Raw genomic sequence first — 15,375 nt, forward strand, 5'->3', positions numbered from 1 at the left:
TATTTGAATAGCAACCAATCACAATTTAATTAAGCGGAAATTTTCCCTAGGGAAAATTTCCGATATAATTGACGTAGGGAAAAAATTTTTCGGGCGATTCTCTTCCGAATATACCTCGAGACAGATATATATCGCCAGAAATTTTTTCTTGCAGTCCAACACTCGTGCTTGTCGCTCAAAATTACCCTCGGGCTGGCGCCCTCGTGTAATTTTCTTGCTACAAACACTCGTGTGTGAGGACTGCTCGAAAAAATTTCCGGCAATATATCTGTCCCTTGGTATATTATATATGAAAATTTCTATACGTTGTGTTTCTGTTAAATGAGTCATTTTCGAAAACGTTTTGTAAAACAAATAACACATACGAATGAAATTGACAGTAACAGTTGACTGTTTGATTTACCTACTTGATTTTTTGACTTGTTTTTGTTCATTATAAAATTTATTTTTTCCAAATTTATTATTTTTTTTCTCAAAAATTTCCTTATGTAAGATAATAAAATTTTTATACTGTCATTTAAACAATTAAAAGGGCTATCAGAATCAAGAAAAAAAATAGGGGGTTTCTATTTAAAAAAACTATCGATGACGTCATAACTCGAAAACAAATGACTGCTTGGAATTTTATTTTCTATCAAAATATGTATTTTTATAAACTAAAATCGACCTGTCCAAAGATTTTTTTGAAAAAAATTTTGTTTAATTTTTAATGAATTTATTCCATACTTTTGCCGCTCACTGTATGTATATTCTAAATTTTCGCAATGACCGCGACATATTGATTGCGTTTTACACTTATCAATACCAAAACTCATCCCAATATCATTTGAGAAATTTCCAGTTATTGTTAGTAAAGATAAAATGTGATTCTTTTTAGGTTAATAAAGTTTTATCTCATCCATATAAAGAAGATGATTTAATTTGGATAGTGTTGTATTATAAAGTCTAATATTAAAACCATATCCAGTGCTATTTAATAGATTTGTCAAAGGATTAATGGCTAGACAAAACCATAAAGGACTTAAAGAATCTCCTTAATAAATTCCCTGTTTAATTTGAATAGGCTCGGATTTTAATTTAGTATTGTTTATTGATAAATTTAAAGTAGTTCTCTAAAATGTCATAACATGGGATAAAAAATTAATTAAATCCAAATTAATTTTATAAATTTTAAGAATGTAAAGTAACCATGAATGTGGTACTGAATCATAGGCTTTTTTGTAATCTATGAATGCGGTATAAATATTTCTATTATGTTTTCGAGCTTGTTCCATTATTACCGTATCTATCACCAGAAGACTCCTTAACACAACCTTTTTGTTCTTCATTAAGTATATTTAATTTTTGACAGTGGTCATAAATTATTACTTTAGTACTTTAGTATCGGAATCTTTTGGTTTCAGATATGTTACACCATGAGCCAAAAACTCTGAAAATGTGTTAGGTTCCCTAATAAATCCGTTAAGCTGATCAAGTAAGTATTTATGAAAACAAGTAAATTTTTTTAACCAAAAGTTATGAATTTGGTCACCTCCAGGGGATTTCTTTATTGTTGTTTTGTAAAAATTGTGACACATTTTTATTCACAAGGGACATTTGAATCTAGTGAGGCGTCGTTACTGGCGTCATCTCTGAATGAACTTCTGATTATATTTAATAATGTTAATAGATGTACAAAAAACGGAAGAAATGACGTGACATGGCTTTGCCGATTCCTGAACTGGCACCTGTTACTATGGCAACTTTGCCTTCCCATCTGTCCATCGAGAGAACCATCGTGTGTGTGGGTCGTACCGTGTTTGTGACAGTACTGAGAGTAATCTAAACGAGAGATTCGTTTATTGGTGGAGAGATAAGAAATGACAATGATAATGAAGGAAAATTATTGCAATGTCATAACCTACTGCAAATAAATGATATTTTGGTACCACCTACATTTTTACAAAGAACAATTTTGTGACGATTCGATCGGTAACATTGGATCCATTCTTATCGTCCCCGTTAATTCTCAGTCGATATTGACTCCTTGTCTTCATTCGGTACTTTCGCTTTCTTTACTACTTTAGTTAATCATCATAACTGCATGAATAAGTGTTTTCCAATTTTTTAAGTGAATAATTATTCTTTAACTCCTAATAGCAACAAAGGACCTGTGATTGGTTGTACGATAACAAATTCCTAAATAATGTAGTATCAACATTCCGTGACGAATCAAGAAAATTCTTAGTTGTTTTTTATCTACAAAGACAATTGATAATCTACTGAGATGTTGTCAATGCGTTCTCCTTGATTTCAATAAAAAATCATTGGAAAACTGAATATAGTTATATTAACAGACAAAGTACTTCAACAAAGAATTGTACAATAGCATGACTTAAGCTTTTTACATTTTCTCTCCGACTGGCTTGATTGTGAGCTCGTTGATCTACAAATCGAAAATAAATAAAATATTTGGAAAAATCGCCCAACTAGACGTACTTGGACATGTTCCGGAGTTGACAACGCATAGATGACGCCATCTGCGATATCTTCACCCTTCAAAATGGGCATCTGTGCTAGCCTAGCTTCGTCCTCAGGAGTCTGACTCTTACTTAGAGTGGTCAACTCGCTTTCCACGAATCCGGGACTGACACTCTGCAATTTAAACTTAGAGAAGTCCCTCCAAATGATTGAGACTTACCGTGACCTTGATTTTGCTACCGAGATGTGTTAGTTCTTGCCTCAGTGTTTCTGTCAAGGCCGTAACAGCGAACTTCGAAGCCGGGTACACGTTTAGTTGGGGTACGTTGGGTACTGTGTGTCCCGCAATGCTGTTGATGTGGACGATGTGGCCGTTGATGTTGTTGGCTTTCATGATCTTGACAGCTTCTCTGGTGGCAATGCACAAGCCCAAGACGTTCAGATCCAAGGTGGCCTTCCAATCTTCGGTTTTGCCTTCTGTCAAAGTAGTGCGTTTGTGAGTACCGGCGTTGTTGATAAGGATATGGACAGGTCCTATATTCGTACTGGTCCACTCGAAGGCCTTCAAGATGTCTTCTTCTTTAGTGACGTCAGCCTTGACTGCGTGGAGTTTCCCTTTCTTTCCAGACAGTTGTTTGGAATGTTCTTCGACGAGCTCAGAACGACGAGCTATGCCCACCACCTGGAAAAAAATCGAGATGAAGAAGCTTTAAAGAGTTATGGCGTGGAAGATGTTACTATGAGGCCTTGTTCTACCAGGGAGGCGGCGATGGCTTTACCAATTCCAGAACTGGCACCCGTGACAATGGCTACTTTGTCCACCCATCTGTCCATCGAGAGAACCATGGTGTGTGCAGGTCGTACCGTGTTTTCGAAAGTACTGACATAACACTAGACGAAAGATACATTATAGGTCATAAGTGAACGGATAACAGATAATGATGAAATCAGAAGACTTGTTATGTCACGATTCAAGTAATCAATTTATTTGTCGTACTGCTTTTAGTACTGCTGCGGTAGTAGTTGAAGACATTGGGTTTCGGTAAAGCACGTCAGGCTAGAGACCGCTTGTAACATATTTAGAGCCACAATGAACTCGTTGAAGTCGTTAAAGATTAGTGGGAGGTACTAGTAGTACTGATTGAATTCACAGGGACGAGTTTTTAGTGAATTCTGCGCTGGAAAAACCAGATTTGCTTGTAAATAAAGAGACTGAGGAAATATTACCTAGAACCAGAAGACAAGAAGAGCAGTTGTGATATGAAATCCAAAATTAGAATTGAATAGGATATATTAATAACATAATTACATAAACATTTTTGTTTTATAATACAAAAATTTCCGATAATATTGCGGAATCTGGAAAAGTGCCCCGAATGCTTGCAGCGTTTCCACGTTGAATGGCAAGGGAAATCCTCTCGAAAAGGAATTTCTTTGATTTTGAATCGCCTGATTCCGCGATAAGTCGGTTTCCGATGACATTAATAAAATCGATGGCTTCTTTGCACCAAGGGCCTAAGGTTTCAAATGCTAAACCTTTAAACACGTAGTTTGACGAAATGATTGAACTATATTTGCTATGTTTGCGTTTGCAAGCCATTTCAGCGGCAGAACCTGAGACTTCAGATGATTTCAATACGTAACTGTCTGCAAGTGTATCTACAACAGTAACGTCCCAAACCAAAGGTTGACCTTTAATCCACGGTACTAAAGTCATCCCATCTGGGCGTTTTCCGTCATCCCGAGACAGTCCGTTTGGTTCTAAAGTTGAATTCACATGAATTGAAGTTAAAGACCGGTTGATAATGGAATTAATTTCAGTGTGTCTTGAAAATCTACCACTGCTTTTGAAACAACTTAGACCGTGGGTGCCAATTTCGTCAACTTTCGCATTGCATTTGCAAATATGAGGTGTACAAAGATTACAACCCAATCTTAAACCAATACAGACTTGGAAGGAAGTGTTATCTAAAAGAGTACCAATATTAGGAGAAGGTATTGCATGTAACCAAGATCCTGATTCTCTGCATTGCAAAGCTTTAAAACGAGCCAAGTCTCTAGGTGAATTAAAGATTAAGTCATTGGCAATTATTCCTTTGATATTAATATTATCCCAATTCTTCTGAAATTGTGGGATTGTTGGTATTTCGTTCTCATTTGCTACACCCCAGACTGCTAAAGCTTCATCATAATGGTGAATATTAAGCTCATTATCCTTTGAGTTTAGTAATAATGAAACAAGCTTTTTAACCCCATTAATTGAAGATAGGAAAGCAGGGAGGCAAATATCGGAAATGCGACGAATTCCCAGACCACCAAATCTAATCGGTAAAGTGGACTGACGCCATTGTAAATCAGTTAAACGTAAATTAAGTATTCTCTCTAAACAAGACTTTAAAGAAGAATCAATTGAATTAACATAATTAGAAAATTTCCATAATGGAGTTGTTCTTAATAAAAAATTAAATTTTGGTATAAAAAGACAGTTTTTGATTAAAGTATAAGCCACGTGTCTGTTAAGGAGTTCAGCTTTGTTTAAAAGATTTTCAACAGTAATTATAGTTTTTTCGACGGTGTTTTTGAAACCTTGGTCAAAGATTGGAGAGCCTAAAAGAGATAAACTTTCTCGGTCACAGATTTTAATGCCTGGTGCTAAATTTTGAAATTCCTTTATGACTTTTAAATCTGTGTCTCCAGAACAGCAAAAGATCTCGCATTTGTTAAAGTTTAATTCAAGGCCAATTTCCTGAGATAAATTGATAACTTTCTTAAAGTCTGATAAAACTACTTCCGGGTAATCAGCTAAGGTTCCATCATCTAAATACCATATATTCATTTGAGAATCCAAAGATAAAATAATTGGTTGAATGGCAAGACTAAAAATCATGGGACCGCAGGGATCTCCTTGCTGGGCTCCAACAGAAGAAGAAATTAAATGATTACCGAAAAATAAAGTTGAAGGATTTCTATAGCATTGATAAAGATAAGGGTACAGAAGTGGGGTATGACATTGGACTTCTTTCAGAATACAATCCCGTTCGACTGAGTTAAAGGCATTTTTGAAATCTAATTTAAGAAGAACTTTGCCACGGTTTTGATCGTTATTAACAAAGGTTCGTGTGGTATGAATTGCTGCTTCACATCCTAGTTTAGTTGCAACTCCGAGTTGGTGTGGAGATAAATACGAATTTACAATATTTCGACTTTGAAAACAGGCTAGCTTTGAGGTCAATCTTCGCAAACAGTTTCCGATAGCGATCGGTCTAAGTCCTCCATCTTTCTTGTTAAGGGCGCATAAAGACGCACCATACAATAAATGGCAGATTTCTGAAGGAAGTTGCCCAGATAATAAAAAATTGCACAGTTTGGTTAAAGCTCTTAGTGCCCTCTGACCTGCTTCACCCGCTGACAAAGATATGATATCTTTCAAGTATTGTGGTCTCATGCCATCTAAACCTGGTGAAGAACCGGCAGGAAATGAATTGATAGCTTCTCGAACGTTTTTTTAGAATTGTTTTTTTTTTAAATTTCTAAATATCTACAAATAAAATCAAGTTCGTATAAAGGAAGAGTCCACTCTGCAACCCACTATTCAGTTCTTATGCAAAATTCCCACCCACTACGTTACCGTAACTTTAATTTTGCTTTGGAGCGTGTTCAACTCTTGCCTCAGCGTCTCAGTGAGCGCCGTCACCGCGTACTTGGTCGCGGAATACACATTCAATTTTGGCGCTTTGGGGGCCGCGTGTCCCGCGGTACTGTTGATGTGTATGACGTGACCTTGAATATCGTTGGTCCGCATCACTCCGATCGCCTCCCTTGTGGCGATGCACAGCGCCAAGACGTTCACGTCGAACTCTTTCTTCCACTTTTGAGTGTCACCTTCTGTCAACAATCCCTCTTTCATGTAGCCGGCGTTGTTGACTAAGACGTGGACAGGTCCTAAATTGTCTGCGATCCATCTGAAGGCTTTCAAGATGTCTTCTTCTCTGGTGATGTCGGCTTTGACGGCGTGGAGTTTGCCCTTCTTGCCTGAAAGTTGTCGGGAACGTTGCTCGATGAGTTCGACTCGACGGGCAACTCCCGCGACCTAAACCATGGCGAAGCGTTCTCGAGGGGGTACTTAGGATCGGACCGTGTTCGACGAGGGTGTCGGCGATGGCGGCGCCGATGCCGGAGCTGGCACCGGTCACCACCGCCACTTTACCCGCCCACCGGTTCATGGACAGCACCATCGTGAACTGAGATGTACTATAGAATGCGCACAGTGTGGTGTATTTTTATCACTCTCTCAAGGTTACTGATAGTCTTCAATTAGTATAGTGAGATAAGCACATTACTGAAGTAAAGTACGTTAATAGAGGCAAAACGTGTTAATTGAAGAAGAACCAGACGTGGTGTCTAAATCTTCTAACTAGAAAATTAATTGTTATCTATTTTGACACCGACCCCATCTCTAAATCTGTTTCAAAATAGAGATTATGAAGTGAATCATGTAATGCATACTTGTTTGTAGTTAATAGTTATATAATATGAATGATAACTTATCAAGGTCATGTGATAAGAATTGTGTTTGTTTATTTTTAAGTGATTGCGATTTTTGTTACGTTTATTTTATTTGTAGCTTTTTGTAACAAGTTTTGTATAGAATGTACACACTTTTATTCAGAAATGGTCATTTAAATCTAGTAGGAGGTTGGTACTGGCGCCATCTCTGATTGAACAGTCGTTGCTTCTAATTAATTTCTCCAACTGGTTTGATTGTGAGCTCGTGGATCTACAAATTCCAAATAAGCCAAGATTTTGCAAACATTTCACTCACCTGGACGTGTTCCGGGGTTGACAGGGCGTAGACAACGCCATCTGCGATGTCTTCACTTTTCAGAATGGGCATCTTTTCCAACATAGCCTTCCTCTCAGGACTCTGAGTCTTATTCAGAGTGGTCAACTCGCTCTCAACCAATCCGGGACTGACGCTCTGAAATCTAGATCTAGAGGAGTCCCATCAGAACACTAGCACTTACCGTGATCTTGATTTTGCTACTCAGATGATTCAGTTCTTGCCTCAGGGTCTCCGTCAAGGCTGTAACAGCGTACTTGGAGGCTGGGTACACATTCACGTGTGCACCGCTGAATACATTGTGTCCCAAGACACTGTTGATGTGGACGATGTGACCCTTGATGTTGTTGGCTTTCATGACCTTGACGGCTTCTCTGGTGGCAATGCACAAACCCAAGACGTTCAGATCCAGAACGGCCTTCCAGTCTTCGGTTTTACCTTCTGTCAAGTTGGTGGGTTTAGTAGTACCGGCGTTGTTGACGAGAATGTGAACCGGTCCCAAGTTCTTTGTGGTCCAGGCGAAGGTCTTCAAGATGTCTTCTTCTTTAGTGAAGTCGGCTTTGATCCCGTGGAGCTTCCCTTTCTTTCCGGATAGTTGCTTGGAATGTTCTTCGACGAGTTCAGAGCGACGGGCAGTACCCACCACCTAGAAAGAGTCGAGTTGGGTGAAGGGTGGAATCGTAGGGGTGGACTTACGATCAAGCCGTGTTCGACTAGAGAGGCGGCGATGGCTTTGCCGATTCCTGAACTGGCACCTGTCACTATGGCAACTTTGCCTACCCATCTGTCCATCGAGAGAACCATCGTGTGTGTGGGTCGTACCGTGTTTGTAACAGTACTGAGAATAAACTAGATGAGAGATTCGTTTATTGGTGGAGAGATAAATGATGACGATGCAAAAATTATTGCTGCGTCATAACTACTTGCAAATAAATGATATTGTGGTACCTACATTTATTTTTAAAGTAACAGTTTTTCGACGACGTAATTGGTGACATTTGACTCCATTATCTCGTTCCAGCTTATTGTTCGTCGACCTTGACCGCTTGTGATCATTCTGTATTTCCGTTTTCTTTATTACTTAGTTGGTCATTCATAATCATAATGGAATGAGTAAAAGTCTCGCAATTTTTTTTTCTCGATACTTATACATTAACTAGTCTTGCTCACCCAATAATAATGTAATACTTACGTTCCGTGACGAGTCAAAGAAACTCTTAGTTGTGTTTTTATCCACAAATTGAATTGAGAATCTAGTGAGACGTAAGGTTCTCGATGATTGAGGCTCCAAATTAAAAGAGAGGACATTATCGACAAATGCCGTGAGTGTGACAAAGACAGAAGTATTCACAATTTTACGGGATGTTTGTATCGTGTCAAACAGATTAACTTGCATAGACTCCAAATTAAGTGAGATGAAAATATTGTCGTTACCTTTTATAATCGAGAACCTTAGTGAGACGTTGTCATTGGCGCCATCTCTGAATAGCCGCCGCACCAACTGCGTTTTATCAGATTTAAAAAAAAATCACTTTCACAAACTCAATTTTGTTATATTAACGGGCAAAGAAGCTTGACAAGTAATTAAACAATTGAGAAACTTAAGCTTTTTACACTTTTTCTCCGACTGGTTTGATTGTGAGCTCGTGGATCTACAAATTGAAAATAAATTAAAAAATGACAAAAAACGCCCACCTAGACTTACTTGGACATGTTCTGGGGTTGACAAGGCATAGACGACACAATCTGCGATATCTTCACCCTTTAAAATGGGCATCTGTGCTAGCATAGCTTTGACCTCAGGAGTATGAGTCTTGCGCTGAGTGGTCAACTCGCTTTCCACGAATCCGGGACTGACACTCTGCAATCTAAACTTAGAGAAGTCCCTCCAAATGATTGAGACTTACCGTGACCTTGATTTTGCTACCGAGATGTGTTAGTTCTTGCCTCAGTGTTTCTGTCAAGGCCGTAACAGCGAACTTCGCAGCCGGGTACACGTTCAGATGGGGTACGTTGGGTACTGTGTGTCCCGCAACGCTGTTGATGTGGATTATGTGGCCGTTGATGTTGTTGGCTTTCATGACCTTGACAGCTTCTCTGGTGGCAATGCATAAACCCAAGACGTTCAGATCCAAGGTGGCCTTCCAATCTTCGGTGCTGCCTTCTGTCAAAGTAGTGCGTTTGTGAGTACCGGCGTTGTTGATGAGGATATGGACAGGTCCTAGTTTCTTACTGGTCCACTCGAAGGCTTTCAATATGTCTTCTTCTTTAGTGACGTCAGCTTTGACCGCGTGGAGTTTCCCCTTCTTTCCAGACAGTTGTTTGGAATGTTCTTCGACGAGCTCAGAACGACGAGCTATGCCCACCACCTGGAATAAAATCAAGATGAAGAAGCTTTAAAGAGTTATGTCGTGGAAGATGTTACTATGAGGCCTTGTTCTACCAGGGAGGCGGCGATGGCTTTACCAATGCCAGAGCTTGCACCCGTGACGATGGCTACTTGGCCCACCCATCTATCCATCGAGAGAACCATCGTGTGTGTAGGTCGTACCGTGTTTTCGAAAGTATTGACATTATAGTAGACGAAAGATGCGTTATCAGTGAACCGATAACAGATAATCATGAAATCAGAACGCTTGTTGTGTCACGATCGTTGATTTTTTGATCGATTTTGTTCCTAAAAACTCAAGTCATCGATTTATTTGTCGTACTGCTGTTAGTACTGCAGCGGTAGTAAGTAGTGGAAGATATTGGTCTATCAGGCTAGAGACTTAGAAAAGTATTTAGAACCATAATGAACTCGTTAAGGAAGACATAGTTGGAGGTACTGGTACTGGCGGTATTGATTGAACTCACAGGGGTGGGTTTTAGTGAATTCTGCGCTGAAAAAAGTAATGAAAAACTAGATTTGCTTATAAATAAAAGGACTGAAGAGATTTTAGCTAGTATTAGAGAACATAAAGAGAGAATGAAATGCAAAATTGAAGCAAACAATTTGAATGGGAGTGGTGTTTAGATTTTTTCAATAAAAAATTTGTTGTTATCAATTGATTTTTTTTACACTCTAAATCTGTTTCTAATTATAAATTTTGAAGTGAAGTAAATAAAATGTACGTGTTTGTTCGTCGTTATTCAATAAGAGTGATAACTTATCGAGGTCACTGAGACGAAATGTTTTTTTTTTATTTGAGCGAGTTTGCATTTGGTTATTCTTCTTATTTTTCTCTCCACCACACAACGGCACGGCAATTTTGCCGGAGTACATACACTATTACCGATATTACTATCAAGTAATAGTGCAGTGCTAATCAACATAATTACCGGCGTCTCCCCTCCACATTTTAACTTTGTTGTGTTTTTATGTTATGTTCTGTCTGTGTCAATGTTAAGGAACTTCCTCACGATATGACATGAGTATACTAATATACCTTTTCAACTACCAATGTGTTCCCTAAATTCAGAATTTTTAAATTTTTAAAAAGAGATTGCGGTACTATTCCTGTTGCTGAAATTATAATAATATAATTCTAAACCAAAGATTTCTCATAGCAACGGAGAGCTCTAAATATGTATTAATTTTTGTATTATATGTCTGTGTTATATTGTGTGAATTTGGAACAGCTATATCTAAAAGATATGCTTGCTTTTGTTGTTTATTTAAAATAATAGTGTCTGGTCTGTTATGCTTAATATGAATGTCAGTTAAAACTGTTCGATCAAAATATAATTTGTAATTGTCATTTTCCAAACAACTTTGTGGTTTATAACTATATTGTGGTTGTGTATCCTTTAATAAATTGAATTTAACAGCTAAATTCATGTGTATAATTTTTGCGAATATATCATGACGTTTCTTATATTCGATTTTAGCCAAAACGGTACAGGAAGAAATGATGTGTTTAATTGTTTCCCCTTCAGTTCCGCAAATCCTACATTTATCAATTATCGATTGCAAACCGCATATGTGTTTTTTTTTCTAATTTTTTGTATTTATAACACGGTCTTTTATTGCAAATATAAAACCCACCGTCTCAGGGTGAACATTTGACTTCTTAAGCCATGCATGAGAAGCCTGAATATTAATTTCTGGTTGTTCCAGTTCTTTAAAGTATCTCCCATGTAAAGACTTCTGTTTTATATTTGCTATATTGTCAGGTACTCGTATATTTGGCTCAACAATATCTGAAATTATATTATCTGTAATAATATCACAAGAGAGTGAGAATAAATTGAAAATAATTCGACAGATTTTCGAAAACTTGTTTCCAGGCAATAGACACGAGAGCCCGGAGGGCTCGAGTGGCTATTGTCATCTGGCAACAAGTTTGAGAAACAATCTGGAGAATTATTTTCAATTGATTCTCACACTCGAGGGGTATTCGTAGGATTATTTTTTCATGAGTACAAAATCAGAAATACAAAAAAGAAATATATTATCGCACTGAATCGTTCTTCGTTCATGTTCAACAATTGATGACACTTACTGTCAAATTGAAAAATACGTTGTCACTAAAGAAAAATTGAAACAAAATACGAACTATAATTATTTTCACTTGGATAATGTACTTAGATTATTCTCACTATAATAATGATACAATTGGACAGATTTGAACATGTGATCCAAAATGCTGATGAACTATTGGAAGTTATAAACATGAAAAAATAATCACTTAAATTTAAAGGTGTGTAACCTTTATCGGCTGTAACCAAAGCATTAAAAAAGGTGTTATCACGAGCTCTATTGAGGAAATAATTTTTAAGTGAAGCAATTTGATTGTGTTGCAGTATTTCTAGATTTGAAAAACAAACCCCTACCACCGTTTTCGCGTGGTAAATTAAATCTTTCCATAGCAGATTTGGGGTGATGTTTACTAAATTTGGTAAAAAGAATTCTGGTTTTAATGTTTATATTCTGTAAATTACTTTTTTGTAATTTGCTTCCATTTTGATTCTCTAATAGACAAATTAACGAACGCGACGTCATCATCTGGGATGTCCTTATAGCCATTATTTCACGGAACATTTTACGAAAATTTTTAGGTTGGCAAAGCTTGATCCGTCATGCGTGTCAGTTTAAATTATAAAATGTGCAAAGAATTATTTATCAGGATTTATCAGGCAACAAATTTGCGACCGTATTTTTGGCAATTTCACGGCAATTTCCATATTATTGTTTTGTGACAGAATTTGCATAAAACAAAAGGCGACTTTGAAGACTTGATCAAATTTTCACTTTTAAAATTAAGACATTACCAACCGCCACAAAAATTCCTAAACCGAGGAAAGTAAACATTTTTGTTTAAAAATGGCTTAAAAACTCGTTTTATAAGACCTCGAAGCACTAATTCTTTAAAATAACTTGTGGCTCCGCCACTCGTTTTTTAATCTTGAATTCGTGCTTCAAGACTGGTCTTATGAAACTTGTCTTTCAATATACTATTGGACCATTTTATAACACCAAAAGAATAGGTCAGCAATGTAACAGCATATGTATTAACTGCTTTAATTAAATTATTACCGTTTAATTTTGATTTTAAAAGAGATTTAATTATTAAATAAGTAAAGTTGCTTTTCTAAATTTTCTTTATAATTGAGTGTTGAATATGATTTGATTGATTAATACCAAAATATTTATAAAATTTTCCTTTATTTCAATTTTTAATGATTTCTCCTTCTTGAGTTATATCGGGCCTTCAAATAAATTTATATTTAGAGTAGGCGTAGGCGACATTCTAATTCTGTTAACAGTGTAAAGATAATTTTTGTAGGTAACCAATTATTCTTCGGAGTTACACAGGCTTCATAGTAAGCTTTTTCCCAATTTCATATTGTCATATTCCGTGGAGGAAGAATAGGGAGAATGCACTATAAAAATTAAAAATATTTTCTAACCTAATTTTATTTCGTTAAATGTCAGAAGTTTCTTGTGTCATTTTCTACGCTGGAAAAATATTGCAAACAATTGAATTTCCATAGGTTGCTCTAAATATAAATTTATTAGAAGGTCCGTTATATTCTAAATTTTCGTAATGACTGCGACATATTGATTGCGTTTTACACTAATCAATACCAAAACTCATCCCAATATCATTTGAAGGGAGGGGCACTTCGTCCACGTTGCGAGAAACTCTTGCTGGTGGAGTTTACAAAAAATCACAATATGTAGGTACAGTTGGTTGCAAAAAAATCGGGAAACGAAAACTTTTCTAATGTAAATTTGATTTTGTACATCTGTCAATTAATTGTCTACTTGACAATACCTATCAAATAATTTTAAAAAATGTCATTGAATTTTGACGTTAATTCTAAGCGGTATCGCGACAAAAGCGCGCCGCAAAAAGAGCGCGCGACAAAAGAGCGTGCGACATAAGAGCGCGGCGACATAAAAGCGCGGCGACATAAAAGCGCGGCGACATAAGAGCGCGACGACATAAGAGCGCGGCGACAAAAGAGCGTGACCACAAAAGAAGGTAAATACAGGGAGCGCGGCGACATAAAAGCGCGGCGACATAAGAGCGCGACGACATAAGAGCGCGGCGACAAAAGAGCGTGACCACAAAAGAAGGTAAATACAGGTTGCCTTTGCCTTTGCCTTTCTTAAGGCAATAATTAATTTCCATATTGAAGGTTTTGAAGAAGTCAAACCTCGTGCAAATGAAGATTTTCCTTACCCTTTAGTTATACTAAGACTTGGCACGACCTTGACGCGACCTTGAAACACAACAAGAGAGAAAAAAAAGGCATTTGCACAAGGTTTAAATGGTGGGACACGAATGAAAATTTTCCTTACCCTTTAGTTATATGTACTAAGACTTGGCGCGACCTTGACGCGACCTTGAAACACAACAAGAGAGAAAAAAAAGGCATTTGCACAAGGTTTGAATGGTGGGACACGATCTAGGAGGACGCCCTGAGGCTGTCTAGCCAGAAAAAACTCGAAAATTCCAGTCTTGTCACAGTGTTTATTTGTCTCACGCTATTTTGTCGCGGCGCTCTTTTGTCGCTGCGCTCTTTTGTCGCTGCGCTCTTTTGTGGCTGCGCTCATATTGCGGCTCTCTTTTGTCGCGCGCTCATTTGTCGCGTGCTCAAATGTCGTAGATTCGTTTGATACAAAAACTCGATAAGTTTGACACTAATAAATCAAAAAATCTATCAAATTTCAAAATTTGACAGTAGTATCAAAAATTGAACATTGCCTAGTGTAAACTTTTCTCTCATTTTGACCAATCAACGACTGAAAAATAGTCCCTATGCTATTCTACACTGCATACTTAAATGGAATGGACTGTAGGTATGGAAACATTGTTAAAACGTGTCAATTTTATTCTGACAGTTTCCGTTTTTCTTGCAACCAACTGTACCTACTTTGGAAACATTTTTGGATTAAAAAAACAGCACCTCTTTCCATAAAAAAAAAATTGAATGAAAACATTGGAAGGATTTTTGGATTTATACAAAAATTTAGCAGAAAGTGGCCAGTGTGAGTTTTTTAGAATTTGTAAAAAATGTTAATAAGATTCATAATATTTTCAAAATTATATTGTGTAACATAACTTCGGCTGATAATATTAAAAGCAAAATTTCAACGGTAATTCAAACATAAGAACCTAATGTTAATTTTTTCGTTCACTTAATTGGTAAAATAATTAATTTAACCACATTTATTTACATAAAGACGTAAAATTTAATTTTAAGTGGTAGGATACAAAGAGCAGTTAGGAATAATATTTATAATTCATTTTAAATAAATTATAAAAATAAAGCAAAACTGTATCAAAAACGGTTGAAAATAAAATATCGAAAGTATTGCTGGCGTTTTAATTTGTTGTGAAAATTTACAATGATAAAAAATCAAAGGAAAGGTACTCATCCAGCAGGCTGTGATTTTGCACCGTCACCAGGATAATAGATGGCGGTAAACGCTTTGTGCCCCAATGTTGGTATAACTGATTAATTTGTATAATAAAAGTAACTCGTGACGTAAAATGAACCCAGAAATTTTGATTGTTCGAATAGAATCCAAGTAACTTTTGCAGGGGAAAAAATTCAAACTATTGTTTTAAATGGCAACGAGG

General features: G+C 36.9%; 4 protein-coding genes across 4 annotated transcripts; all 4 read right to left on the reverse strand.

Annotated features, from left to right (window-relative positions):
* Positions 1–2,306: 2,306 nt before the first annotated feature.
* LOC138129944 (farnesol dehydrogenase-like) lies at positions 2,307–3,676 on the reverse strand. Its single transcript, XM_069046285.1, has 4 exons — positions 3,199–3,676; positions 2,681–3,142; positions 2,479–2,634; positions 2,307–2,425 (listed from the first exon to the last, which is right to left on the reverse strand). The coding sequence occupies exons 1-4, from the start codon at positions 3,304–3,306 to the stop codon at positions 2,384–2,386; spliced, it is 768 nt and encodes a 255-aa protein (XP_068902386.1). The 5' UTR covers positions 3,307–3,676; the 3' UTR covers positions 2,307–2,383.
* A 2,403-nt stretch (positions 3,677–6,079) lies between these two features.
* LOC138128202 (farnesol dehydrogenase-like) lies at positions 6,080–6,695 on the reverse strand. The gene is made up of 2 exons (XM_069044391.1): positions 6,584–6,695; positions 6,080–6,492 (listed from the first exon to the last, which is right to left on the reverse strand). The coding sequence occupies exons 1-2, from the start codon at positions 6,693–6,695 to the stop codon at positions 6,080–6,082; spliced, it is 525 nt and encodes a 174-aa protein (XP_068900492.1).
* A 356-nt stretch (positions 6,696–7,051) lies between these two features.
* LOC138129945 (farnesol dehydrogenase-like) lies at positions 7,052–8,173 on the reverse strand. The gene is made up of 4 exons (XM_069046286.1): positions 7,997–8,173; positions 7,485–7,946; positions 7,283–7,438; positions 7,052–7,237 (listed from the first exon to the last, which is right to left on the reverse strand). Exons 1-4 carry the CDS (start codon positions 8,102–8,104, stop codon positions 7,196–7,198), a joined length of 768 nt encoding a protein of 255 aa, XP_068902387.1. The 5' UTR covers positions 8,105–8,173; the 3' UTR covers positions 7,052–7,195.
* Positions 8,174–8,832: 659 nt separating this feature from the next.
* Positions 8,833–9,899, reverse strand: LOC138129942 (farnesol dehydrogenase-like). Its single transcript, XM_069046282.1, has 4 exons — positions 9,726–9,899; positions 9,208–9,669; positions 9,006–9,161; positions 8,833–8,952 (listed from the first exon to the last, which is right to left on the reverse strand). The coding sequence occupies exons 1-4, from the start codon at positions 9,831–9,833 to the stop codon at positions 8,911–8,913; spliced, it is 768 nt and encodes a 255-aa protein (XP_068902383.1). The 5' UTR covers positions 9,834–9,899; the 3' UTR covers positions 8,833–8,910.
* Positions 9,900–15,375: the final 5,476 nt, after the last annotated feature.

The sequence above is a fragment of the Tenebrio molitor genome, chromosome 4 (assembly GCF_963966145.1).
Source record: "Tenebrio molitor chromosome 4, icTenMoli1.1, whole genome shotgun sequence".
Classification (NCBI taxonomy): domain Eukaryota; kingdom Metazoa; phylum Arthropoda; class Insecta; order Coleoptera; family Tenebrionidae; genus Tenebrio; species Tenebrio molitor.